The sequence below is a fragment of the Tinamus guttatus genome, unplaced genomic scaffold, assembly GCF_059628265.1.
Source record: "Tinamus guttatus ecotype Peru unplaced genomic scaffold, ASM5962826v1 Tinamus_guttatus_pri_ptg000075l, whole genome shotgun sequence".
Taxonomy (NCBI): domain Eukaryota; kingdom Metazoa; phylum Chordata; class Aves; order Tinamiformes; family Tinamidae; genus Tinamus; species Tinamus guttatus.
In genome coordinates this window covers 1201210-1227747 of record NW_028288609.1, presented here as the reverse complement: position 1 = coordinate 1227747, position 26538 = coordinate 1201210, and the positions used below count along the sequence as shown (strand labels likewise).

The 26538-nt window shown below is 42.4% G+C and overlaps 4 protein-coding genes across 4 annotated transcripts; 2 read left to right on the top strand and 2 right to left on the bottom strand.

The window, feature by feature from the left end:
* Positions 1 to 579: 579 nt before the first annotated feature.
* On the bottom strand, positions 580 to 3651 carry SOST (sclerostin). The gene is made up of 2 exons (XM_010223997.2): positions 3432 to 3651; positions 580 to 1001 (listed from the first exon to the last, which is right to left on the bottom strand). Exons 1-2 carry the CDS (start codon positions 3649 to 3651, stop codon positions 580 to 582), a joined length of 642 nt encoding a protein of 213 aa, XP_010222299.1.
* A 5460-nt stretch (positions 3652 to 9111) lies between these two features.
* On the bottom strand, positions 9112 to 16202 carry DUSP3 (dual specificity phosphatase 3). The gene is made up of 3 exons (XM_088519902.1): positions 16079 to 16202; positions 12198 to 12424; positions 9112 to 9790 (listed from the first exon to the last, which is right to left on the bottom strand). The coding sequence occupies exons 1-3, from the start codon at positions 16198 to 16200 to the stop codon at positions 9585 to 9587; spliced, it is 555 nt and encodes a 184-aa protein (XP_088376028.1). The 5' UTR covers positions 16201 to 16202; the 3' UTR covers positions 9112 to 9584.
* A 485-nt stretch (positions 16203 to 16687) lies between these two features.
* Positions 16688 to 21527, top strand: LOC104576622 (ras-related protein Rab-18-B). Its single transcript, XM_088519845.1, has 7 exons — positions 16688 to 16752; positions 16823 to 16878; positions 16947 to 17008; positions 18391 to 18463; positions 19413 to 19531; positions 20488 to 20554; positions 21358 to 21527. Exons 1-7 carry the CDS (start codon positions 16688 to 16690, stop codon positions 21525 to 21527), a joined length of 612 nt encoding a protein of 203 aa, XP_088375971.1.
* A 2642-nt stretch (positions 21528 to 24169) lies between these two features.
* Positions 24170 to 26480, top strand: CFAP97D1 (CFAP97 domain containing 1). Its single transcript, XM_088519927.1, has 4 exons — positions 24170 to 24249; positions 24681 to 24799; positions 25820 to 25943; positions 26334 to 26480. Exons 1-4 carry the CDS (start codon positions 24196 to 24198, stop codon positions 26478 to 26480), a joined length of 444 nt encoding a protein of 147 aa, XP_088376053.1. The 5' UTR covers positions 24170 to 24195.
* The last annotated feature ends 58 nt before the right edge of the window (positions 26481 to 26538 follow it).

Below are 26538 nucleotides of genomic sequence, written 5' to 3'. Positions count from 1 at the left end.
TTTTGCATGTTTTTCCTCAGCGAAATCAGTTGGGGCATATGGACATCTGACACGATCTTAATTTCCTAAAAACTTAACTTTATTCACCATAACTATTGAAATCTGTGCTCTCGCTAACTTTATTCAGTTCATTCAGAGTGGTAACTCTCCTGATGGTTTCCAAATACGTCCTGCACTGTGGTGTCTAGAAAAGTTGGAAAGGAACGTTGTTGTTCCTGTCACATAAAGGGAGTAAAATGACTTCTAACAAAGCATGATAGAGATTGTCACAATAATACTTCTTCTTTCCTCTGCCTTCCTCAAAGTACAAGCCGCATGACCTCATGCAAATCTCCAAGGTGTACCTCCCTCAAACTGAATTTAAGAGTTGCTACCCCACAAGCTCAGTTTATCTCATTCTCTTATCAGACCATAACTGTTATAATCTGATAGATTTTGGTCTATATGAGCCTTTGATCCCGCTTAGCAAGAGGACTTGGAACCTCCTGCAGCCAGAACCCCGTTCTGTGGCCTGTGAGTGCCATTTGATGTCCTGTAAAATATCCCGAGCTGCTGGGCTGCATCTCTCACAGAGACAGTCTAATAAGCGTTTTCCAGCTCGGGCTGGTTGGATTTGCTGCTCCTGGCTCTGGAGAGACGGGGCTTCTTGTTCTTCTGAGGCCTGACGCTTTCCTTGCCGAAGTCCTTGAGCTCAGACTGGTTGTGGTAGCGAGTGTAGCGCTTGCACTTGCAGGCCGTGACAGCTCGGAATTTGTAAGTCCGAGTCTCTTGGTCGGGACAGGCCATCTGGATGCGCTGCGTGCGGGTGTGAGCGGGGATGCAGCGGTAATCCGGGGCGTTCTGACGCCACCACTTCCCTCTGCCGATGGAGTTGGGCAGGAGGTGGGACGGGACGCACTGGCCTGAGCAGACCAGTTCCTTGACCGGCTTGACGCTGCGGCACGGCCCTTCCGTGACGTAGCGCGTGGTTCGCATTTCTCTGCAGCTGAAGTCAGAAGCATCTGCAAACAAGAAACACATTAATTAAGTACTTTCTTCCCCATCCTTGCAAAAGCTTTTTCGTTTTGTTTTTGTAGCATATGTCTAGCTCTAAACTTGAATGACAGATGCTGGAAGGAGGATGTGCAGAGACCCATTCTTGTAGCCTGTGAGGTTTGGGACATTCTAGTTATGAGAGCCTTGAATTGCCACATACAGATTGATTGACAAAATCTGTCTCTTGCCACTAGGTAAATCCCATGATGGAATTGTGCCAGTGGAACTTCTGACCAGCAGCCCCAACTCTGGCAAGGGGCTTGGAGGGAATTCAGTTGTGGTTCTGCTGGTTTCATCTGCCTTGTTGGCAAAACTTCTCACCATTTACTCTGGTTGAATTCTGTTGCCTTCAGAGGTTGACTCCATATTTATGACTCTTTATCAAGAAGGAACGTATCCCTGAAGTGATCTATAACTAGTATAACCTTTGTTCCAGGCAGGGGTATTAGCAGACTACAGCAGTGTTAAGGAATTCCCACTCTTCAGGCATTAGGCTTTCCAGATTTTATGCTCTCTGTGATAATCCCAGAAGTTCCTCTTTTTGAGGGGGACTAATCAATCACATCTCTTGACTAATTAGAAGCCTTAAGGCATTTCCAATCTCCCCACACCCTATTTCTTAATGGATAGCAATAAGCAAAGAGAATAGATGTTTGAAAACTCAAGGTTTTTAGCCTTAAGAATTTAGAAATTTGTTTCATTTGTAGGCATAGACCTTTTCCTTAAATAATGGATGTTTGGATGGATTTCTTTTCATGAGTTAGAAGAGGGCAACTACCAAAGGGGGGGGGGGGGTCTCTCTTTCGTCAAGCAAGATGTTCTGCTAATTGATGTATTTGGAAGACACAGAGATTCACTTTTCTTTGGGTGTTTATCAAAGAACTTCATCTAGATAAAGTCGTTCTCTTAGTCAAGCGGATAACTTTAACTCAGGTTAACTTGTAATGGAAATCACTAAAGGTTAGTTTACAAAGAGAAGGCTGTGTCTCCTAGCCCTGTTACCTTTGCAAGGTGTTTCTCTCTTCTGTACATCCACAAAGAATTCTGACCGTGAGTCATTAGCAATGGAGCTATATTCATACATAGTTTTTCTTAAATAAATGTTTTTCCTCCTTCAAAAATATGCACATTTCAGGAGGACAGCTTCCCCCCCATCCTTTCTCCCCAGATGATGCCAGAAGTAGTTACAGGCTAGAAAGTCAAGGTATTCAGATGTGGTTACAAAATGAGCCTGTTTTGATCTAGTGGTTGGTGGAGATGCCTGTGAGAAGCAGGGAGCTCATTCTTACATATTTAAGAACCTTGTGACATGGTACACGCAGAAACATTATCTCATTTTGGTTTCTTTCTTTCTTTAAAAATACTGCTAATTCTATGGCTTTCAGCCCATGACAGCTGTGACAGGACACAATTCCCTTCTATTTTTCTACAGAAAAAGAAGTCTAGCTCAGATCTGCTATGTGCAATAGTGTGACCTGTAAGTTTGACTTGTTGCCACGTACATCTGGCAGGCAAACACATCGGTCTGAAACAGTGAGTTTGGCTTATTTACCAACAGAACTCCTTTCTTGGTGCTAACCCCCAACTCCCAACTCTCCCCATGACGTTCTGCATCATAGCTGATATCAGACATTTGTCTAAATACAGTGATATCATCTTAGGAAGTGTATCAGTAGGCTCAAAGTAGACAAACCGTTCCCATGAATCACACCTCTGCAGAACAGTGAGAGTCCCTTCCGATTCATTTGGGCATAAATTCACCTTGGAAGTGGTTTAAGTATTCCTAACGACTTTTTCTGGCTGCTGGAATCTGGCTGAAGATCAGGCTGCTGTTGGCAAAGGGATTAGCACAGTACTCTGGTCTAGCTCAGTGTAACCTCCAGGTGACTTTTTCATTGTGTGATCTTAAAGAGACAACTAGTATGATTCTTTCTTAATATTTAAGAATTCTTATTAGCTCCAATCCCAAACCATTTTCTCACCCTAATTTCAAAGAGAGAAAGAAGACCCATGATACCTGGCAAAATGCTTGCAAGCACATTACACAGGGAAACTCAAACCATGGATTACTGCTGCTTGTCTTACATGTGTAAAAGCCAAGTTTTTCCACAGTCTTGGCGTTCTGCCTGCAGATAGCAGCTGGGCAGGACAGGAATGCATGCTGTAGTACCCAGGTATTGTTCAAGAGAGAACCCACACCTTTTAGCAGCCAACTCTGGCACGTCCCTCATGATGTTTGCATGGATACTTCTTCAACAGCAGGTATAAATCCCTACCACTTACAGAATTAGGCCCACACCAAAAGGTTTTAATAAATACCCATAGATGATGATAAGTATCCTCTCATAAACTGCCTATTAGCATTTAAAGCAGTAACAGAATGCTATTTTTCTTACCATTAGGGTCTGGAGACTGTTGTATGTGTCTTCCCCCATGCTTTGCCTGGTTCATTGTGTTGTTGTCGCTGTAAGTCTGTTCCATCGGTGCTTCTGTATTTTCAGTCATCTCAGGAATTATTTCTGTAGCATCATTTTTAAACATTTGCCACCCTTCTACCGACTGAAATGCAATTTGGATGAAGACACAGACAGAGCACACAGCCCAAGAGATCTGCATGGTGGCAGCCCACGGATCAGCTTTCCAGCACCCTTGCAGCCTCAGATCCCAGGCAAAGGCAAATTATTGTCCTTTTTAAAATCCTTTTTAGAACCAAACCAGCCAATGGCTATACAAAGTGGGAAGGGCCAGACAAGTCATTCATCTAAGCTCTTGTCAGTATGAGTCAGAAATTAAATGGGTATGTGGGGGTGGTTTAGCAAAAAATATTATGTGCACTTAAAAACTTTTCATATGCTTCATTTTTTTTTTCTGCCTGGCAACAATGGTGATTGACAAGACTAGGATGAGCTGCAGCCTAACAAGTCTTTCTGCAAATTTTTCTAATAATGTTATAATTAAAATCTGCTTCTACTTCCATATTTGAAATGCTGTTTATTGTTTTTTCAAGAGTTTTCAAATTAATTTGAGAGGACTAGTTTTCTTATGTTTTGGTGTGTTTTTTTTTTTCCAAGTATAAAGAAAGCACAATTAGAAATTGTTTCTCAGTAGCTTTGCATTTCTGTTTCTGCAGATAAATTACTGTGGTTTCTTATTTTTATTTTTCTTTACAAAACACGGATCTCTGTATTTTGTCTCATAAAAAGACTAGAAGAAACAAGAAAGTTGTTTTATTTAGATTTAGAGCCAACCTATTCCTAGGATATCTATGCCCAAGGTGTGTTAATGTGTCATTTTTTTTAAAACTGATCTATGGTATTCTTCTTTTCCTTTGGAGAAATAAGATGATAGTGGGGACAGTTGCACAAATTCCTATGCCTCATGACCATGAATATTCCACATTATTTGCCAACAATATCAGGTTAGATACATTAATCAGAGTCACTCACCCTTTAGGTAGATTAGAAACTGAGCTCATCATAGCTACTGCTTAAAGGAGTAAAGAGGTGCGTGTAACTGCAATACTTGTCACAGAGACTTCATCCCTCTGAAAATATTTCCCGCAGAACAGATGCTAAGTGAAACACTGAACTCCAGCATTTTTTAACAATTAGCTGGAATGTCAATAACAGCCTCTGCGTCCTGCCCTCTGGTCTACCTGTCTGAACACTGCAAACAGCTGGGGCCGTCTGTCTTCTCCCTCCTGCTGCAGGACTCGTTGCAGAAGCCTCACATTCCTCCCTGGAAACTGCCTTGACCTGCCATGGAAAACAGGTGTCACCGAATTTAGGGAGAGGACCATGTTCACCCTTGGTGTGACCCAGATGAAAAATAATATAAATGGCCATAAACAACGGCAATGGTTGACACGTGTAGCAGACGCAACCGGTTCAATTAGCTTCACAACTTGCACACTGCCCAGAAATTGTCTTTGACAAAGAGCCAGAAGAACTTTCCTGCTCTCAAACAGGTCTGTTCCTGAGGTGCTGCTAAGCCAGCTTTGCCCAAGTCACTTTTATCTTTCTCATGAGAATTCAGCTGAACCATGTGCTGTCTTCTGAATACACCAAACTGAAAGCTATGTTGCGAACTCCTCTAAGAAGTCAAGAAGAAATTTAAGCTTAGTTTTCTCCCCACAGAGATGAGCAAATGTATTGATAACTCATTCTGATGACTTACCTTTCTTTCTCCTTTTTTTTTTTAATGATAAGAAAAATACATTAGAATCATACAACTGCATCATTTGGAGATGAAATTATGACTATCTAGTGAAGAATGACAAGCAAATAGCTCCATCTGGTGGGAGCCAGCTAGCCGGCTCCCTTGAGGTGCTGGAATTAAAATACAAAGCTTTATTTCAACTACTCGTGCACATCTGAGTTTATAGGGTTTACTTCCAAAACAGAACAAACAGATTGTCCAAAGGGTAAAAACTAGAGTCAGTTATTGCTCATTCAAAAGTTATAAACAGAAATTCTTATTTCCTCACAAATAAAGCTGCATTTAAATTCATGATGCCTATATCACATTACTTGCTGTATTTGACAAAAAAACCCTCTGTTGTGGCACTTAGAATAGGACATAATGTCTCCATAAGGAAGTTGCTCGGACATCAGCTTCACTTTTGGTTTTGCTATCGCACAAGATTTTAGCTGTACATCCTGTATTGCCTTAGCTGTATTATATACCTGTGCTGATGAATGATTAACGGTGGTGAGATTTGATTTCACTAACATTTGTATTAAAGACATTAGTTCTAAAATAGTAGGTAAATATTCACTCCATTAGCTTGGTTCAGGAACCTGTCTGCAGAGCATAAACCAAAATATGGCACAATGCACAGCTATCAAAATCCACTGATTACCGAAGAATGATCGGAAAGGCTGGGAAAATATAAGGGAAGGTCTGAGGGTATGAGATGGTACAAACAAGAGTTAGGAACAGCAGCTCTTATTTCCACAGGTAACATACATTATCTTACTCTGAAGAAAGTATAGTAACATATACCATGAATAATCAGCTAGTCAACATCATGCTAACCTTCCTACTACGATCTTTGTTGCTGTTTCTGCAGATATTTTCTGGTTTATTATCTATCAGAGAGTGTGTTTTACAAGCAAGAGTAGACGTTCAGCTTCAGGTATACCAGAAGTATATATTAGAAAAAGAAGAGGGATTGTGAAAGGCCTAGGAACTACTATAGTTAACTATTACAGTAATATAGAACTGTTACAGTATTATAGTAACTGTGAATGTTAAGAAAAAAAAATCTGTAGAATGTTAGTGCAGACTGTTTCTATCTCTAAGGCTAAATAATTTGATCATTATGCAGTTTATGAATTGCATTTCTGAATAATATTTTCAGTGAGGTATTATAGACTTGCAACTCCCATTTTTCATAGAAAAACTACCCAAAACAGAATCAAATCCCTGGTTTGCAATTGCTCTCCTGGATTCAGAGCTGCAATGTCATACACAGTATGAATTATCTAACATGGAATAAGGATACAAACTCTCACTAACAAATCCTTGGAAGCTGCCTCTGAGGGCTGTTCTATTTTCAGTTTAGTTATTGGCAGAGCCCAGAAAGTAATTTTAGAAGAAACTTCTGTGCTATATTGAGTGAGACTCCATTAGGTAGTCGGGCTTAATTTTAATTTTTAGAGTCTTCTGTTTCCCTGTGCTTGTATAATGGGTGACATTTGGTTCAGCATGAGATACAAAGTCCATTTTTTTTTATATATATATATATGATTGTTTTAGAGAGATTATTATTTTACCCGACTTTCTTCTTTACTCCTTGTTATAAAATGCCATCTTTCCTACCCCTCCATGGATTTCACAGGGTGGATATCCTTGTTCTTATTCCTCCTCCAAAGCTCTATCTATACAAAAAATACCATGCTGGTATTTAGGATAAACATATTAATATAAATCCAGACCACACTAGCTTTAATATAAAGGCTTAAACACCAAAAAATGCAATGTTTCTGCTTGCATATTTGTTTTAAAAAATGTATTTCCCCAACTAGCATGCTTGTAAGGAACACTCCATTGCAACAGGCAGCTTCGTGGTAATTTCAGAACAAAAAGACGTCTTCTGACATTCCGCCAATGTCACATTATAATGGTAGAAAGGTCTCACTCCTCTTTTTAAACAATCTTGCCTACCATGGTAAGAAAGAGACTCAGATGCAAATAGCATATGATTATGAGTTAGAGTAATATAAGCTCTTCTTGGTCCACTAAAATAGGCAGGATCATTTGCAACATTCTAATACTTAGACAAAAAAGAGGCTGTGTACAATCCATTAACGGGCAGCGGTGTGAGACATCCCAACTATTTTTAGCCTGTTCTAAAGGCAAAGCTAGAAATGGCTTAGAGTCACCTATCAGTAACTCAGACTAGGATATGCTGTGTCAGAGCTCAGTTTAATTAATTTATGAGTGTCTTATTCCTTTCCCCTTCATATTACAACACATTGGTTAATTAAGCCTTGTTGTATTGAGATAAATTGGTCAGTGTATCACTGAAGTTACCATTAGAGTCGAGCAGTGTGCTATGCATTGAAAGAGCACCTTGAACACATCAACATTTTCTTGTATTTCTAGATTTGTCTGTATTTTTAGACAGTTCATTGTCGACCGGCAGAACTACACAAAAACATCACCATTTTAACATATTTTATCTCATGCTAAAAAAAATTTGTTTTTTAATCTGACAACTACTGACATTTTTATACTTTTTGAGATAATAACAAAAATCCAACACCAAATAGTTTGTGGAGTCATTTATTGGACTGGAATTCTAATGATAAGGAACAAATCACAAATCAAAGACAGAGTGTTTGCATATGCACCTTTACTTTTTTTTTCACTTTTTCCCTTAAGTATAGATAGGTGTTATGAATATATGTTGCAGGTAGAGAGAAAAAAAATCTATGCCCATAGTAAAAATTTAAAAAGCATTGTGCTGTTGTAGTATTATAGTACTATAGAAAAAAGAAGGCCAGTATTCCTACTCTCCACACAGCAGAATGAGAAAAACAAAACCAAAAAACAGAGTACTGTCTTCAACAGGAATATCTCTGAGTTTAATTTCAGTAAAGTTATCTGATTAAATTGAAAACAAAACAAAACAGAAAAGAACAACTAGAAGCATATCCTTTGTGATAAATGAACCGAATATACAAAACTGTGGAAACGGTGTTATATGCATTATTAACACATAAGCATTCCTTATTAAACAGTGTTTAATTTAAAATCTGTATCTACATTAAAGCAGACATAAAAACTGAGTATAAACATCTGAGGATCCTATTAGTTAAACTAATATCTCTTGAGTTTTCTGCGGGAGGCTCTTTGTATTAGCACAGTGCTACGCTAACTCAGTCACACGTATACACACTAAGTCAAGCATAGATTTACAAAGCTTCCTCTCCCAGCAATGTATTGATCATTTCATCTGCATGTCAGACATAACCATGACTTCATTTATTTTATCAGAAAGGTAATGTTTGATAGTCCATATTCTCATTACTAGGTAACAGAACTGTGCAAGCAACCCAACAAGTCAGAGTGTACTTCTACAAACTGCTCTGTAAGCACCTATGTACTGTCCTACTGGAAGTAATCTATATATGTGCTCATTCAGGTCAAGCTTTCATGTTTAATGAACAGTGAGAGTGAAAGGAGGCACTATAATCCAGTACAAACCTCAGAAGCCATTCTGTTCTGTTACTTATGACGTTACCTTAAACCTAGTATAAGTATTACACACATTCTTTCTTCCTTGCTGAAGTTTCTTCTTCAACATCTGCTCTTGACATTTTTTTCTTGTGATTTTAAAAATAAAAATAATACAGTTAATATCGGACTACTTAATGTCAACCACAAGAGCAAAAGATACAAATCTCTTTGGAAATTCAGTGTTATAGCAAGATGGGGCTCTGAATGTCTTCTCTACAGCCCTTGAACCCTCTGTGTGTTACATATACCCACACTAAGCACAAAGTTGTATACACATCGCTTCACATGAGAGTGCATCTGTGCATTTGCATATATATATATTTCTCCATTCCACGAAGCTCCTGCATTCAGATTTTTAGGCACCTGTGCGTGGGGGAGAGAAACTTTAGAAAATACAGTACTTCAACTAAGAGTGGGAGAAGAGAGATGTGCTGGAGCTCTCATAATACCGTGTTCTGGTGGGATACAACACAAAGCTTAAATAAATCACCCTCGAGGTCAATGTATAACATATTCATGATAAGGTCTGCAGGGGGCTCTGAAATGCATGTAAAAACAGCTATTATCATCAGAGTTACCCCTCCAAAGACACTTCTTCATTGCAACAGCTCTAAGAAGTGGGAGATTTTTGTGCCATTTTAAAACACCAGAGTTTGCAAAAGACACTTTTACTAGACGAAAGCAGGAATTCTGTCTCCCTCACATTATGTGACCTAGCTTGGTAGCTGGGGTTTGGGTATCTAAAGCACCTAACACGCATCCTTTGACAGTTTGGGAAACTTCCCAGAAGACGACAGTGCTGCTCAGGGCTGGAGCTTGCCCTCCTTCACCAGCCGCTCGTTGAGCTGGCAAAGCTGCCTCAAAAACCCATCGTTGGGGCCGATCTCCCTCTTCTCCCGCACAGCGACCAACGCGGACTTGACATCCATGTTGTGCCGGAGCATGAGGTAGGCGATGACCAGCGTGGGAGAGCGGCTGTAGCCCTCACGGCAGTGCACGAACACTCGGCCTGCAGGAAGACAGGGCACAACCGGGGTTAGCCAGAGCCCTGCACAAAACAGCAACACCAACTAGGGACAACATAGAAGGTAAAATTAGTCCTCCAGCAGCCTGGGACTCTGAAATCTGAATGTTAGCGAAGACACAAAACTTGGAAGCAAGGTGCTATCTCTGTTCACTGCACAATCTGCCACCAAGAAAAATGCAGGAATAAAAAAAAAAGTTATTGAATTTTTAAAAACATTCACACTAAAAAGTGTTTGCTGCAATACTGCAAAAATTCAAACTACTTTTAGTACACTTTTGTGTTTTGAAATAAGCCTTACCCCTGAAGATGACCACTACCAGCAATCAAAAATAAATGGCACACATTTTAAAGTACACTGACCTCACAACAAAGAGTGCAGAGGAATATGCTGGCTGCTATTTATCTCTTCAAAGATATTCAGCCTTTACACTGCGCGGCTGGTAGTTCCTATGCTAGCTCTGCACATAAGCACTTAAGTAAATGAAAATGATGACTAAGCAACGAGGAAAGGGGGCATTTAATCACGCTCAAGTCAGCAGCAACAAAATGCTTCCAACTAACTGATTGAGGAACCATTCCACATATTTGTTGGGGTATCCAACAACAATAAAACTGGCTATTTCTCCCTCAAAGAAATCTGAGTCAAATTGATTCCTTCTCAGCTATTTCCTCTTTGACCTGCTTTTCCAGACATAAAAATGTTCTTCTCAAATGCAGCAGGAGATGTGGCCCCAGGCTAGTCTCCAGAGTAAATTATTTTCTGAGGCAAGAGAACAGATGAACTATACACATACATTTTCATGATATCCACAGTTTGCTCTGAACCACACCGGCAGAAAGCCCGTTGTCACACTTGCCTTGATCTGCAGTCTTGATTAGAAGCAAGTTAAACAACAACAACAACAAAAATCATTCTTAACATTTCAAGAGACCCCACAGCCATAAATTAACAGGATATGTGGAAGTAAGCAAATATGTGAAAAAAAATTAACTTCCCCTCTGCAAATGTTCTGAAGCAAAAGGGTTTCTAGCCTTCCTCCATGAGAAGCAGAAGCCTTTAGTAAAACAAATCTGCCTTTATTTAGCTGTTTGTCAGAATTTCATGCAACTACAATGCTAAACAGAACTGCAGGAGATACTGCTGCACTCCTTTTAATTGTCCTTGCTCAACCTTCGGTAATTAACAAAGACTATCAAATTTCAGCAGTGAGCTAATCTGAGAACTGCCTTCAGCCTGAGAAGCTGCAATGTTCCTCTTTGGTAAGAGAACAGTGGCAGGCCAGGTGGACAGCTCCAAAAACTGAGAGAATCCTGCCAGAAAGAATTGTTACAGCAAATTCAGAGTAATTCCTGACAGCTCAGCTCACCGTGGGGTATTATCAGCCAAACATAGCTGGGATGGTCACAGCACAGCTGGCACTGTTAAACATCTCCTCCTACCTCTTTCAGGCAGTCACAAAGCTAACTGGAAGAGCTGCATTTTAATTTTTAGCTTTTTCACACTGTTCCAAATTTGAGGTGTAACTTCTTTCCATTATGAAAAGAAAAACACAGCTCTAGTCCACCTTTTTGTCCATTTCAGAGAAATTCAGTTCTCTTTCCTCCTCTTTGACGTTCAGCCATGAAGCAAGAAATAAATTAAACATACGCAGAAGTAAGTGGCATTCTTAGCCACTTATGCACAGAAGCACCATCTGGCCCAGTGCACTATGTCCTAGGAACTGTGCTCTGAAGAAACACATTGTAGACAAATGTGGCAATCAGCAGCATTGCAAATATGATCTCCAGCTGTCCTGCAAGCCTACGGAATAGCGAGGTAATTGTCATTAAAAAAAAATAAAATAAAAAGCTTAACAACTCAATGCAATGAAAAAAAAAACATAGGGCCACAGTCTCTAACTTTTCCTACACTTGGAGACAATTAGGAAAAAAAAAACATAGCATGTTGTGTGGTTATTTTTCATGTATGCATTATCTACATTATCTATATTAACCCTTCCTCTAATTTATTATTTCCAGTGCTCTAAAACAATTTTTAGACCCTACATTTGTTTTCTTGATTTTTCACGTGACTCACTATTATCTAAAGAAAAATAAGGACATATACTCCTAAAAAGGCACTGTTTTAGGATGCAGTAGCTATTTCGCTTTCCAGAGTTATTCCTACAATGACAAACTTCCATTTACTATATAGCAGAGACACGCATTTATAGGTTGTAAATCAAGATGCTTTACTGCATATTCAGGCATCTTTGATCCTTAGTCTTGATCTGAATTCCTGACTTGGTTGCTCAGCCAAAAATCTGAACGAAGAACATTGTAAACAGTGAAGTATATGACTAAGAAAGGTATGTAGTGCATCAAAACCGAGATAGAGAGTTTGTCTTACCATCCTTCTGTGAAAGTGCTTTCTCAATAAAATCAGCTGCCTCCTCGAAATAGCGACTGAGGTTAAATTCTTGCGTATCGTTAGCTTTAATGCCAAGGTATCTGATGCCGGTGCCGTCGTAGAACTCAGCGTTCGTGTTCACGTGCATGAACGACTTCCCCTCTGCCGCGTTCAGAACGTGGGTTATCCCCAGGTGCTGCAGCTTCGTAATGTTCTTGGCTATGAACCTGCATGGCAAAAAGTGTCGAGAAAACAATTAGGTCTGGGTAAGTCATTTCAGTATTTATGGGGTTCCCAGAGGCTATTGATAACTAAAACCTTTGATTTTCCTGTGTACTGTGTTCATAACTAGATTAGCTACACATTATATACTCACAGAAATATTTATAAACATGACGGTCACTACTTGTCTATTGAAGTGCCACTTTCTTGGGTGAAAACTGAGCAGACAACACTTGAAACGTAACCTGTTAGCCTCTACAGGTGCATAAGTTTATACCTCTTTCTGAGCACACAGCTGATAACCAAAGCAAGAAAACACTGGAGATACCAGAGGGTCTAGGATAGTCACTCTTGATGATTAACCATTATCTACATAAACTAATTCATGAAGCAAATGAACCAAATTCAACCTAATTTAGCCAAATTTAACCTAATTTATTTTTAAAGCCTAATTTAAAAGCCTGTATGGCGTTTCACGGCTAGGAAAGCAGTACTTGCAACTCTAGTAGACAATATGGTCAGAAAGACATTTTATCTGAACTTAGGCTTTCTTCACAGTATCCAAGATGGACAGTTTGATAGTCTGTCTCTCCTCAAAAAAAAGAAATTGCATATGGGAAGCAATTGAAAAAAATGTGAAACAGTGCGGGTTCCTTCTCACAGTAACACAGAACGTAACTATCAGTAATCATTCCTGCATCTTCAGAAGTCTCATCTGAGGAGTCCTGCAAGGTGAAGTCCTCCATCCCTGTCTTATTCAACATCCCTGAAGCCAAAGATCTGGCAAAAGTATCCAAAGACCAGCAATATAGAAACATAATTCAGTCTTTGTCATTTTAGTTCTCATTAAAAGTGTCTCTACAATGATTACTGACCTTGTAGAAATCAATATATGAATGGAGAAAAATTTTGTTTTTAAAGGCAGTTTTCACTATATATCAAACTGAATTTGGAAACAGAAATCTTTTAGAAAACCTCCATAAAGCTCAAGCCCCACATTGCAAATACAAGGAATATTAACATTCCTTGAGCTCCAGAGAAGCATCTGTATAGCATCCTTCTGCAGAAGTTTATAAGAGATTTTAAGATACCTAAGGGTCTTGGTCGCACATTTGGCTATTCCAAAAACAAACAAAAAATGTCCAAAATAGTTAGGTTATATATACATGCATCTCTGAGTCCTGTGCATTGACTCACAATTTTCATGTAATTCATTATGTGAACATACAGAGTATTCCTTTTCTCCTAATGACTATTCACCCCTTAAACTGTACTGTAAGCAGACGAATTCTTAGGCAAGAGTGAAGCTTCTGCACTTTCTGCTGCCTGTGCCCAGCAACTATGGCACTGCAGCAAATATTTGTGAAGACTTCAATATCCAAACAAGTGTTGACAGATTTTCCATCTGGCAGGACATCATCTGTGCCAAGGGACAAGCTTCGGTGCCAGGGGAATCCTGCTTGCAGCAGAAAAGTAAATCCTACAGAGCCAGGCCAAAGGAAGAAGCGTTAATTCAGCAGCGAGTTCCCATGCCTAGTGTGGTAAAAGCAGAGTAAGAACAGAGCTGATTTTGGCTGGAATCAACAGGAACTCGTGCCCTGGAACCATGGCCACATCTGGTCACAGGCTGGCTCAGCTGGAGGCAAAGTCCCCCCCAGTGAAGGATTTCCACAGATTTTTAGGTGATTTTCTCCACTCAACTACAGCTGAAAATTCTCTATCCCATTTTCTCCCATTCCAAACAGCCCTAGGATCTCTCCTGTCCTTAATATTTCAGTTCAGCTGCATCATGTTCAAATGGTTCAATTCCTCTGAGTAGTGAAGCTGCCATTAGCTCCTTCTGTTTCCATTAAAAAAACTTCCTTTATAGACCTCAAATGTAATTTTAATTTCAGAATTCATATTTATCACGTGAATTTCTAGCATGTTAAGAACAAAGACTTGCTTCATGGGTTACCCGCACATATTCAAGCAACCACAAAACTCAGCTTGGGCATTCGTAACTAGAACCCTTTTAGCAAAAATAGTTCTGGGTGTGTGGCTTGATTTATTACAGGCATCCAATAGCCTGTGAAAAAACAATGCAACTCCTTACCCAGGAGCTCAGAAGGCTAAACTGTTCCTATGCGCAAGATGTGGTTGCTTTCTTGAATAAAATAAAATAAAATAAAATAAAATAAAATAAAATAAAATAAAATAAAATAAAATAAAATAAAATAAAATAAAATAAAATAAAATAAAAAAGGTTTTGACAAGAGGTTTTTGTGAAGATGCATGCTGTCGCACTGTCCTGGTGATTGATTAGTATTATAAATTACCCTAACGTGTTATTGCTTGAAAAAGAGATAACCATGCTAATCTGTCACGTACTTAATAATAACTGTTTTGACTCTTGTCTTCAGGAACATGGTACTCTGAGAGAGATTATAATTATCTATGTTAATAAACAAAAATGTTCATTTTGAAATATTTTATCATTTTACCTCTGTTTTCATTAGTTATTCTCTTCATGTATTGTACAGAGCTACTTTGGCTCTGCCTGTTACTTGAACTTAACTCCATCCACCTGTATGTCACAGCAGTTTCACCTTTATCTGAGGAGAAACAGAAGCACCTCAATGCAAAATACTTCAAAGATTTTAAACAGAGATTTCTGAATAGCATTCAGACACTTTCATTTCTTTCTGCATTAGCCTGTTCAAATCCCTTTTATGCTCTTATGTCAGGTATTGGGATTCCAAAGTCTCCAAGTTAAAACTCTGTATAGATATCTGTATACTCTATGACTGCCATTTGTAGTCTTCATAGTAGTAAATTTAGCCTTATATTGCAGAAATGGTTTGATGCATCCAAGTCAAAGCAGAGAGCCGAATGTCAGAGCAGCTATCAGATCCCCTTGCTCTCGTGCTGCTCTGCTTCCCGTGCTCCTGGCAGCTCCTCAGATATTCAGTAAGACGATCTGTGCAACAAAGGCCAAAGCCAAAATATGTATGCCTTAAACCACCTCTTCATCACAGTTTTTGTTAATTTGTTATTTAGCACAAATGAGCAATATCCCTGTTGTGGCTATTCCCGTCCTCCTTGCTGCAGCGCCTTCCCCTCTCCTCACATATGTAATGATACATGTCGCAAGGGGACTTTGGCGGATGGTATTTTACGCAACCTCCCAGCGTCCCGTCCCTGCTCCCTTTCTGCACAGGCAACCAACGCTGCTGACCACCGCTAACTAGCGGGGGTACAAACAGCCCGTGGGGGAAACACGAACTCAAAGAGGCCGGTGCAGAGGCAGGGGGATGTGCTCCATGCTCAGCCCGGAGCCTGGGTTACCCTGTCCCGATCCCGGCTCCGCTCTGCGTTAGCGAAGGGGCCTCGCGCGGGCAGCGAACGCCCCGCCGGGCGCCCCGGAGCAGCCGCCGCCTCCGGCGCCTCTCCCGGGCGGGCGGCGCCGCGGGGGCGGCCGGAGCCTCCCCCGGCCTCGCCCCGGGGCCTCCGGGCCGCGCAGCGCCGCCCCCCGCTGCGCCCCCGCCGGAGAGGCGCCCCGGCCCGGCCCGGCCCGGCCCGTCCACACCCCGGCCAGACCCTGGCCCGGCCCGGCCCGTCCAGACCCCGGCCCCGTCCAGACCCCGGCCCGGCCCCGGCCCGGCCCGGCCCGCACTCACGCGTTGCCCACGTGCACGCGCGGCAGCACCTCGTTGCTGTGCGCGCTCGGCAGGCTGTAGCAGCCGCTGCCGTTGGCCAGCAGCTCGTTCAGCTCCTCCACCGAGATGCGGTAGTCGGACATGGCCGGGCCGCCGCCGCCTGCCACGGGCTGCAGGGCCCTGCGGAGCCGCAGCTCGGGCCGGGCCCGCTCCCGCCCCGCCTCGCCGGGCACCGGCCGCCTCCCGGGAGGCGGAGCCGCCCCGGCTGCTTCTGCCCGCGCCGCCCGCCGCGCGCCGGGACAGCGGCCGCTCGTGGCAGCGCTGCGCGGTCCTGCGCGCCGGGACAGCGGCCGTTCGCTCGTGGCTCCGCAGCGCGGACCTGCGCGGTCCTGCGCGCCCGTGGGTAGCGGCCGCTCGCTCGTGGCAGCGCGGAGCGGCACAGCGCGGTCCTGCGCGCCCGGGACAGCGGCCGCTCGCTCGCGGCTCCGCAGCGCGGTCCTGTCCCCCCGGCAGGGCCGCTCGCTCGCGGCTCCGCAGCGCGGTCCTGTCCCCCCGGCAGGGCCGTTCGCTCGTGGCCGCGCGGTCCTGTCCCCCCGGCAGGGCTCTCGGCGCAGCGGCTGCCCGCGGGCCATGGACCCTGCGGGCATCACCGTGAAGCTGCTCCTGATCGGCGACAGCGCCGTGGGCAAGTCCAGGTGAAGCGGCGGGGGCCGCGCGGGCCTCGCGCGCGCCCCACGGGGCTCACGGCCGCCGTCCTCCCCACAGCCTCCTGCTGCGCTTCACCGAGGGCTCCTTCGAGCCGTGCCTGAAACCCACGATCGGTGCGTGCCGCCCGCGCTCCCCGCGCGCCGCGCCGCTCCGGGACGCATCCCTGCCCTCTGTGTTGCAGGTGTCGATTTTAAAGTGAAGAAGATGGTGGTGGATGGTCATGCAGTCCAGCTCGCAATATGGGTAGGTTTAGTTTTGGGCGGATGAAGGTATCTCAAGAGTGTGGCGTTGGCTTTTCCCCTTGTTACAACTGCGTTGTGGTTGGGCATTTCTGGTTCGAATGTGCATAGGCTGCGGTGCCTTTTGTGATTTTACAGCAGGAATGGTAGGCAAAGCTCTCTTAAAAACATCCTAAATGTTTCATTGTTGTGCTTTGGGGCCTGAAATTCTCAATTTCAGTACAGAATTCAGAGCAAGAGTGATAAAAGTCACGGTTGCTCTAGTTAGCACGCATATGGCATGTATTGTGAGCAAGATGCACCAAAAGCAGAAGCTCTCCTGGGAGTAACAAATAAATACCTGGTCTAATAATCACCCAGGGGTGTGTCTCCTTGCTGGGAAATCAAAAGCAAGGCCAGAACTTGCGCGAGTTGTACAGCTGGAAAAGGCACTTCTGCGCTAGCCTGTACCAGCTTCGGGAGACAGGGCAATTGCACCATGTGCAAAAACACTAAACTGCATGCACAGAGCGCCAGCGCGAGAGAGAGGCTCCTACCTACAATCCCAGTGTGTGGAGGAACCCGAGACTTACATCTGCATAGTAAGAACGACATGAATTAAGTACATGGGTTTCCAATACTATATTTTCTAACAAAAATAGAGAAAATAAATGATAACAGAACTGTTAGTCTATATATTATAATCTGTGCATATATGTAAATAGAGATTTTTTTCTTTTTTTTTTTTTTTTTTGTAAAAAATGATCTTTATGCAATTCCTTTGCCTCCTTTTTGTTCCTTGTGGGGAATTTTGCATTTCACGTTGCATTCTTGGACCTATCTGGAAGTTTATGAGAGTTAATATGACATACGGCTATAATGATTGGAAAAAAAACAACCCTTATTTGAATTTCTTTTATGTACTAGGTATCTCAGCAGCCATGAACTAGTTCTTGCTATCTAGACTCTCCTTTCCTGCTGTGGAAGAGCAGTGGTGAACTTTAGGACCACGGCATTTCTCAGCCTTTCAGTTCAGCTCCCTGTTAAGTGACTCAGTGCAGCTGCTTGGCTTGCACCAGGAGTCTCTGGGGTATTTTTCTTGGGTCCTGTTGGCTTTGTTGGCTTACTCCTTGCACAGATCTTATTCATTGTACACAAGAACCTGTGCTTATCACTTCGTATTTTAGTGAAGTCCTCTCCATGCTTCCCTGCCTTCTTTTTCCATCTCCTGTTACGCCACTGCTGATGTTTTCTGGCTGCTTCCCACACTTTGTTACAGTCTTATGCTTTTATGTGTCCTTACTGACGAGAAAAATGTTAATTTTGTTTAGCTTATATTACCATAATTATATCTTACCTTTTTTTGTTGTTGTTTTTCCAAATGTCTCCGATTTTTTTTTCCTGTAGGACACAGCAGGACAAGAGCGCTTTCGAACACTGACTCCCAGCTACTACCGAGGAGCCCAAGGGGTTGTTCTAGGTAGGAGGTATATGGGGGAGAAACATGGTTACAAAAAATGTGAAGTCTTTATTACTAAGCAAATGTAAATCTCAAAAGAGACTGATAAAACCAGAAGGACAACTACTAATTTTTTTACAATGCTTCCACATGTCTAGCTCAAACATGAAGTGCGCAGAATTTATTGGCAGGACATAGAGTGTCTGCTATATATTTCGAATTTAAAATCTTTTGGTGTCACACTGAAAACCATTGAGCAGATGAATTACCACCTTTATTCTAATTACTGTGGCAAGTTTCTGGTCATAAGTCAAACCAAGCTTCCTCCTCCCCCTCACCCCATTTTTCACTTTTTTTTTCTTAAGAAACAATATTGATGCAATTCCTATGAAACATGAGATTTGTAGCACCAGTTGGATGATTAGTCCCATTTTGTGCAACAATATCAACTAGACCAAAAAAAAAAAAAAAAAAAAAAAAGGATCCTGAATAATCAGTAATTTGCTGTACAAAGTGTTTTTTCTGACCATGATGCAGCCTGCAGCGTTATTTAACCTTTGTGGTTTTGAAGTTACTAGTGACCAAAAGTCACTTTTTATTGATATTAAGAATCCCTGTTTTTAACAGTAATGCATACATGATTCTTTAAATGAGATGACAGAATAAATATTTCAAAATATTTTGTGGCCCTGTTCAGATCTAGCAGTGTATGTAAGATCTCTGCTGTTAAGTTGGTTTTCCCATCACAAATGTGTGTCACACAGATGCTCTTGTTATGTTATCCCTGGTGTCTTCAGGTAGGCGCAGCTTATGTATTCCAGCTCTGGGAAGACCATATGGTTGATGATATGTATCTGTATTTCCCTAATAGTGCTTTTCATGTGAGGCAACAGCTAAAATAGTAGAAACTAAGTTCTGCCATGATGAAGAAAACATTACAGCTGTTAAGCTCCTTTTCCTCTGTTGCCAGTGTATGATGTTACAAGAAAAGACACTTTCACAGGACTGGAAGGCTGGTTGAATGAGCTGGACATGTACACTACCAGAAGCAACATTGTGAAGATGGTAGTTGGCAATAAAACCGATAAGGTCAGTTTGGAGATGTGTTATCTTGCATGCTTCCAGTGGATACTCAGTCATGACAAGTGTCTGATAAGCTCTGGAAGGTACATGTCTGTTATGTGAGGAGGTCATATGTGCTGTAACTAAGGAAGCCAGGTGAGGCAGGCTCTGCCTTTCTTCATTTACTGCCTCATTTGAGAGGCAGATCCAGAATTTATTGAAAAATATCCTGGAAAGATGCAAATAATGAGAGAGAAATTGTCTTCAAAGAAGATGGTGAAATGTTCTGCTTAGCTTCACTGGCATTTCTCTTTATCAGATATCTGCAGTGCACAGCTTCCATCTTCCTGAGCAGATCGTGGGTTTTCAACAGACGTGGGGAGGGGAAAGGAGAATTCTGCTCCTGCCTTGGGAAGGCTGTTGGAGTGCGTGTGTGTGCACGCTGTGTGCATTGACCTCTGGGCTTTCCTGGGATTGCTTGGAGCGTCCGAGATGCGTTCCTGCTGAGATGCATTTCACCCTGTGTTTGCTGTCAGAGGTTTGCAGTGCAGCTGTCTCAAACCAGCTGACTGATGCTTTCCTGGCTGCACGTATATATCAAGTAGTCGGTACCACGTTTGTCTGAAGATTTTGGTGGTATTATCCTTCTCTGTCCTTTTACAAATCTGTCACTTCTTAGGCATATTTGGACAGCCTCCTTGTCGTACACCTTGCCCCCTTGCAGCTGGTGATGAAGGCAGCAGCACTCCCTCCTTTCCTGCTGATCTGATGCTGCTCCTGTTCACTTTGATCCCCCGCACTGGTTCTAACACCCATTCTGGCTGCGGAGCACAAAGGAATAATCCAGCCAGTGGTTTTGTAGGTGTTTCTTCTCTCTCCCCACCCCCCAGCAAAACTTCAGGTTTGCAGGACTGCTTTTCCAGGGAGTTCTAAAACTGGCAAATATAGTTTATTTTAGTCATGTTCTTCCTTCATCCTTGCAGCCTGATCGTGAAGTAGAGAGAAGAGAAGGGCTTCAGTTTGCTAGGAAACGCTCACTGCTCTTTATAGGTATGCTACTCTTTGCCAAAAAGGTATGTTTGTTTATTTTGGTGTGGCTGAGCATGAATGAAGAGTATAATTGCATTTTGCATGTCAGGTTGAGTTTTATAGTTAATGAACATGGTTGCCTTTTGCTGCATCAATTCATGTCCGCGGATGTAGATCTTAGTTTTTTTTCAAAGATACTGCAATATATATTTTTTTCCCCTGAATGCACATGGCTTTTTGTATTCCCTTGCAATTGTCAGTCTTTGTTTGTTTGTTTTTAATTCAGAGGCCTAAAGAGTGGTATCTTCCTCCTGACTGATGTCAGTAAAGGCCTTGGCTAATTTTCAATGTGGTTAGACCAACGATGAAATGTAGAATGTGAATAAAAAGCCAGCAAAGATGGAAAGATGGAAAAAAAAAGTGCATTAAAAATGACGCATGTATAGATGAAACCTCTTGATAAGATTTGGAGAAAGATATGGAGTGAACATGTATATTCTGCATTCTTTGGTTTCTGACTTATTTCTGGAGTTCATCTTGTAGATTCGTTATCACAACTGAGAAAATTTTCTGTTTACTATTGTGAGGAGAAAGGGGGACAGTGGAATTTTCCTAGGTGGAAAGGGGATATGCTTCAGCCTGATGGAACGTGTTTGTTTAGTGTAATTAACTTAGGCATGCCTCTAAGGGAGAAAGGAGGCGAGGTTATTGGTTATACATTACAATATCTTCTCTATTGCCCAAAATAGCTTTTACAAAGAGGAATACTCGATGCAAATAAAGCAGAACGTACACTTTTAGCTTTTTTCCTCTCTTCTCTGTAGAAACGAGTGCCAAGACGCAGGATGGAGTCCTGCACGCCTTCGAGGAGCTTGTCCTGAAGATTCTGCAGACGCCGGGTCTTCGGGATGGAGGGAAGCGCGGAGTGCGGCTGGCGGCGCCCTCGGCACAGCAGGGGAAGGGCCCGTGTGGTGCCTACTGCCCGCTGGCGTGAACGAGACGGTCTGTGCCGGGACCTGTGCAGCGCGTGGGGCCTGCCAAAAACAAATCCATTAACAAAATACACTTCCATGCACTAACAAAATATTGTTTCTCCTTCTCTGTGCCCAACTGATATCTTCAGATATCAATATAATCGTTTTCTGATATCTATCAAATTTGCTCCAAGCAGCACTGTGATTTATAGTGAGAACTAATTAATACTTTTGATGTTTCACATCTAACATATGCTTGTTTTGAAATTCCCTCCTTAGCATTAAATAAGACACTCTGGAGTTTCACCAGAAAGCTTCTTTTCCCCTAGAATAGCATGGGAAGCTCCTTGGCAGCCAAGTTCCCGTGAATGTGATCATAAGCAGTTAGAAGCAGTGACATTTTCCCCCATATCAAGTGTTTTTAAGCAGTGAAAATTGCTCCATGTCCCCAGAGTTAAGCTACTATAGAACTCTGAAGTATTTCAGAGTTCTAGTGAATAATATCCTTATAATGTTCTGCAGGGGAGAAAGATAGATGCACCTGTGAAGGAAATTGTAGGCTCATTCCTTGCTGCTCTTCAGGAAGTTGTACTGAGGATTTGGTGATTTGGAGGTGGTCGTCATTTTGAGCCAGTTCACAGGGTGGCTCCTTGCTGCCCTGAACAGAGGTCTCTACAAACTCACATTTCTGACATCATTGAGCAATTGCAGGACTAAAACTAAGGTTGAAATAAAGATGGAAGATCTTTTGCTGGAAAGCAATTCTTAATTTCCTGTTCAATTAGGAAATTCAATTACGAAGAGGCTAGCTAGCTGGCTCTCTTTTTTTTTTTCCCCACTAAATTCACTGCTTTTTCTTCAGAACAGTCATGGAAGATGCCATCCTAGCTTCAGGTCTTGGCAATGTTTCCAGAACATGTGTTTGGCTCCTTGTCATACTGTAAAAGTACCTGAATTTTGGAGACAGCTTTAAAAACATAAACTGAAGCACTTGTAAACAAGCAACATATCCAGAGGCACTTTCATTACAGGATGCAGTCTAGCTCCTTTTTTCTGAATTGTTTTTTTAGGACATATAATTTGATGATTCATAGCTGTAAATTTAAATTAATATTAGAAGTGCTATCCTCAGTAACACTAATGGCTTGTCATGGGTGCTGCCACAACGCAAAAGGCCTTAAACAAGGCATATAAACTTCTACCTCATTTTGAAGGTATTCCTGGCTTGTTTTCCACAAATTTGTTCTTTTTGGAACTTTTTTTAATCTAAGAAAAATCTGTCCTGTTGTGTGTGTGACAGCAGCACTGGAGTACCTCAACAGAAATACATCATGTGTAGGGTTTTTGCATTCATTTCTGTGTGTCTTGCTAGGGATGTAAGTGGCTGTGTGGCTGCACTATCATTCCTGTGCATTTTCCTCTGCTGAAATCTTAGTTTGGGGAAGATGTTGAATTTTATAGGAGCTTTTAAAGTTCTGAACAGCTGCTGTGGAAACATACCTACTTTTAGTCTACCGAAAGACTCCTCCAGCGTGGTTTCAGCACATAAGGTATCCCTTTGGTGTGATGTTTATTCTTATCAGAGAAAAAACGAGAAAGCAATTTCTGCTGGTGTGACTTTCCACAGCTGGATCAGCAGTGCATCCAGCTCACAAAGGGGATGGAGTTTTAAGCTACTGAGCATTCATTTGCAAAATGTGAGCATGTCATAATGCGAGGTTGTCTGGAGTTTCTGGATATAAATGTGAAAAATGGAGAGCTTGGACTTAAGTAAAACAAAAAGGCCCGTTTGGAAGGTGGTAAGCCATGGCAACTGTATGAAAGCCATAAAAACAGGTAAGTAGCCCTGGAAGAAAACCAGCAAAAGGAGGTGGAGGGACCGATGTCACCAGGACACGGCACCTTCGCTGCTGCCTGCGCTCGCGGCGCGTGCGGCTGCTCTGCCCCGGCCCCGTCACACGGGCAGGGATCCCGTCCCGGGCGTTTGCTGGGCACACGGAGCCCGGGAGACCGCGTGTTCCGCTGCCTTCTGAGGGCCGACGGGGCTGCCTGGCCAGGCCTTGAGCAGCAGGTACCTGCCTGCCTTAGAAGGGCAGCATGGCCTCATTTTTAAGAGGGAGTTGTCTTTTTGATATTAAACATCTGGCTGCCTCTTTAAAAGGAACATCATTTTCCTTTATGTTGTGTCTCAGCCTGTTGTGAATGCACTCACACTCAGTGGATGTCCCCTCTGCTCGTAGTGGGGGGTATTTGGGTGGGAATAAAACCCCATCTTCGTTAGTTTATGTATTTGTTCTGTTTGCAGTAAGCTAAAACTAATACCAGAGATGAAGGGAAGATTTGCTTTAGGCTTGTGCTTTTGTAGACAGAAAACACTTCAGCCACATTGCAATTTATTTGCACTCAGTTTAAGTGTAGTATGGCTTGTTTGTCATGTAAATAAAACGCTACTGAAAAGTAGGAGCCTGCTCCGTAGTGCTGAAACGAGTACTCCCATTGCTGAAACACTGTTCCACTGCATGCAGGAAGCAATGCAGACCTGTGGTGCTTTTCCTCAGCACAAGATGTATCACGGTATGTGCGGGATGCTGACAAAGGAAGGGTTGGGTGAAGGGATACGGGCGCTCAATAGTTTCATAAGACTTTTTTTTCTTACATAAAGTTTTTTTTCTTTAAGCAAAATCTCGTATGGACAAGCCCTCACGTGCACAGACCCACCATTTTAACCTGAGCAAGATTCAGGTACTTGGTCATGTTTAACTCTGTTTCTCTCCCACCCTTGTTAGTAATAACTTTCCTGTTACTTCAGGTGTTATATCCAGGTAAATGCAGAACAGGGGGCTTGCTTCATCCTTTGAGAGTCACAAAATGGACAAGAAATGCTAAGGGCAAGGAAAAAAAAATCTGGTTGCTCTCCTGCTTTGGGGTCTTGGTAGTTTGCTTACATCCATAAATGGTGGAAGCAGGAGAAAAAGGAGGCAGTGATCAAACAGGGACACAGTGATTTTGGATATGGGTGAAAGCAGAAGGGGACTTTTAAAAATGTGTGTGTGTGTGTATGTAGAATGCATGTAGGAAATGAGGACGGGCAGCATAATAACGGTAAAAGCCCAATAAAGCTTTTCATGTGGAAAAAGATAAAGCACATGACAAACTTGGTATCTCTGGCACAGGAGGATCAAAAGCGCATTGGCGAAATCGAAAGAGATAACAAGAAGCTCTTGGAGAGGCTGGCTGAGATACACCGAGGGACGGGCAAGGTGGACTGCTGGAACGAGCGCTTCTGGAAGAGGTAGCGGCTGCTCCGGAGGCACCCGGGGCCCTGGGCAGGAAGGTGCCAGGCAGCTTTAGCCAAGGGACTCGCAGATTACGGCAAACCCAACTCTAGGTTCAGCCTTTAACTCCACTCCGGTTCTGCAAGGCCCCAGGAAAGGGTACACTCCCAGAAGAGCTCCCGGAAGTGCAATAATTCTCCTTGAAAAGAGGTTATTTGTAACAGGGAAGCTAAATTGGCACTTACCGGGTGGCAGCATCCGTCTACCTCAGCTGCTCAGGAGTTAAATTCCTTTTAAGTGGGAGTTTACTCTCTGCTGCTATTTTGGAACCCAACTGCATTCCCACCCTCAGGCTCACTGTGGCCATTTGCCACAGGATCCTACGGATCCAACCCTCCCTGGCAGGGATTTCACTAGCTTTCCTTTTTTTCTGCCAGCTTCAGATTTCCTAGGTGTTTTTTTTTTTTTTTCCCCCCAAACTGTTTGAATGTATGGACTGCAAGTCCAAACTTGGTCTCTGAGGTTTCTCCCCAGCTCAGTTCATTTTTACAACAGCCATCTAGGGCAGGTCCGTGAGGCTGTTTTCTATGTGTATACTTGCACATATACTTGCACTGAAAGAATGTGCACGTGGTGCATACGCGTTTGCCAGCTAGCAAAGCAGTATTATTGCCTTCCCTGTTCAGTTCCCCTGAACGGCTGTTCTCTCGCTGCCTTCTCCCCATGTAACTGCCTTCCCCCTTTGGGGACACCCGCAGTTCTGAGTGGTCTAATACAGCAGCTGAAATTATGTAGCTTCACGTCTGAATTAGGAGAGAGCTGCACAGGGACAAGGTACGACAGGGAGCCACAGTAAGGCTGCAGTCATTATCCCGCTCTTAGGAAATGCTGACCAAAGCCAAACTGCACCATTTGGGTATGGGAGAGGGGAGGACTGAGATTGCTGCACCTGTGCACGTGCCTTACACCACTGCATTAACAAGAAACTACTGAAAATTGACTTTTTAATTTTTGTGTTCATTCGTTTTTGGTTTTAGCTCAAATAGAGACAAGAAGAACAGGGAAATAGTGAAGATCACTATTGAAAACCAAGGTATTCTGAAGAGGCTTGTTGACCGCAAGCCTACTTACAACCTTAAGAAGTCTGATACTGGTTGGCAGGCATGTACATTAGCTTTTGTTTAGTATATCATTCTTTTGTTTTTTTCAACCTAAGGAAAAATGTATCTGAAAAGTTTAAAACTATGGGGATGTTTTTAAAGTGGCAGCTACTTACCCATTTGTATTAGTGAACTAGAAAAAAATGGACATTAATAAATCAGAAAATATTAGGTAATTAGAAAAGAGAGCATTTTATAAAACAAAATCATGTTAGAAATCTGTGTTGAAGAGCTGCTTGTATATAAAAAGGATAGGTAGTCTTAGTGATAACAGCTGCCTTGCTGAAGTTGAATTTTATTCTGATATATTCTCAATAAATATTGCCATTATGTTCAAACCTTAATTTTCATGTTGCCTAATCACATGCATAAGCAATATTATCAATTGCAGGTACAGCAGAATAACAAATGCAAGGTTCTGTCTTTTTATCATCAAAAGGAGAACCTGGCTTTCACTTTACAGAAACCTCTGACAATTAGGATGCAGAGACTGCAATTCAAAGTCTCGGAAACTGAAATTCTTAAAGTTTATGGCTAACTGCAAAACTACTGACTGCTGAATTGAGTAAATAGTCTACAGGAGAGAATATGAAAGA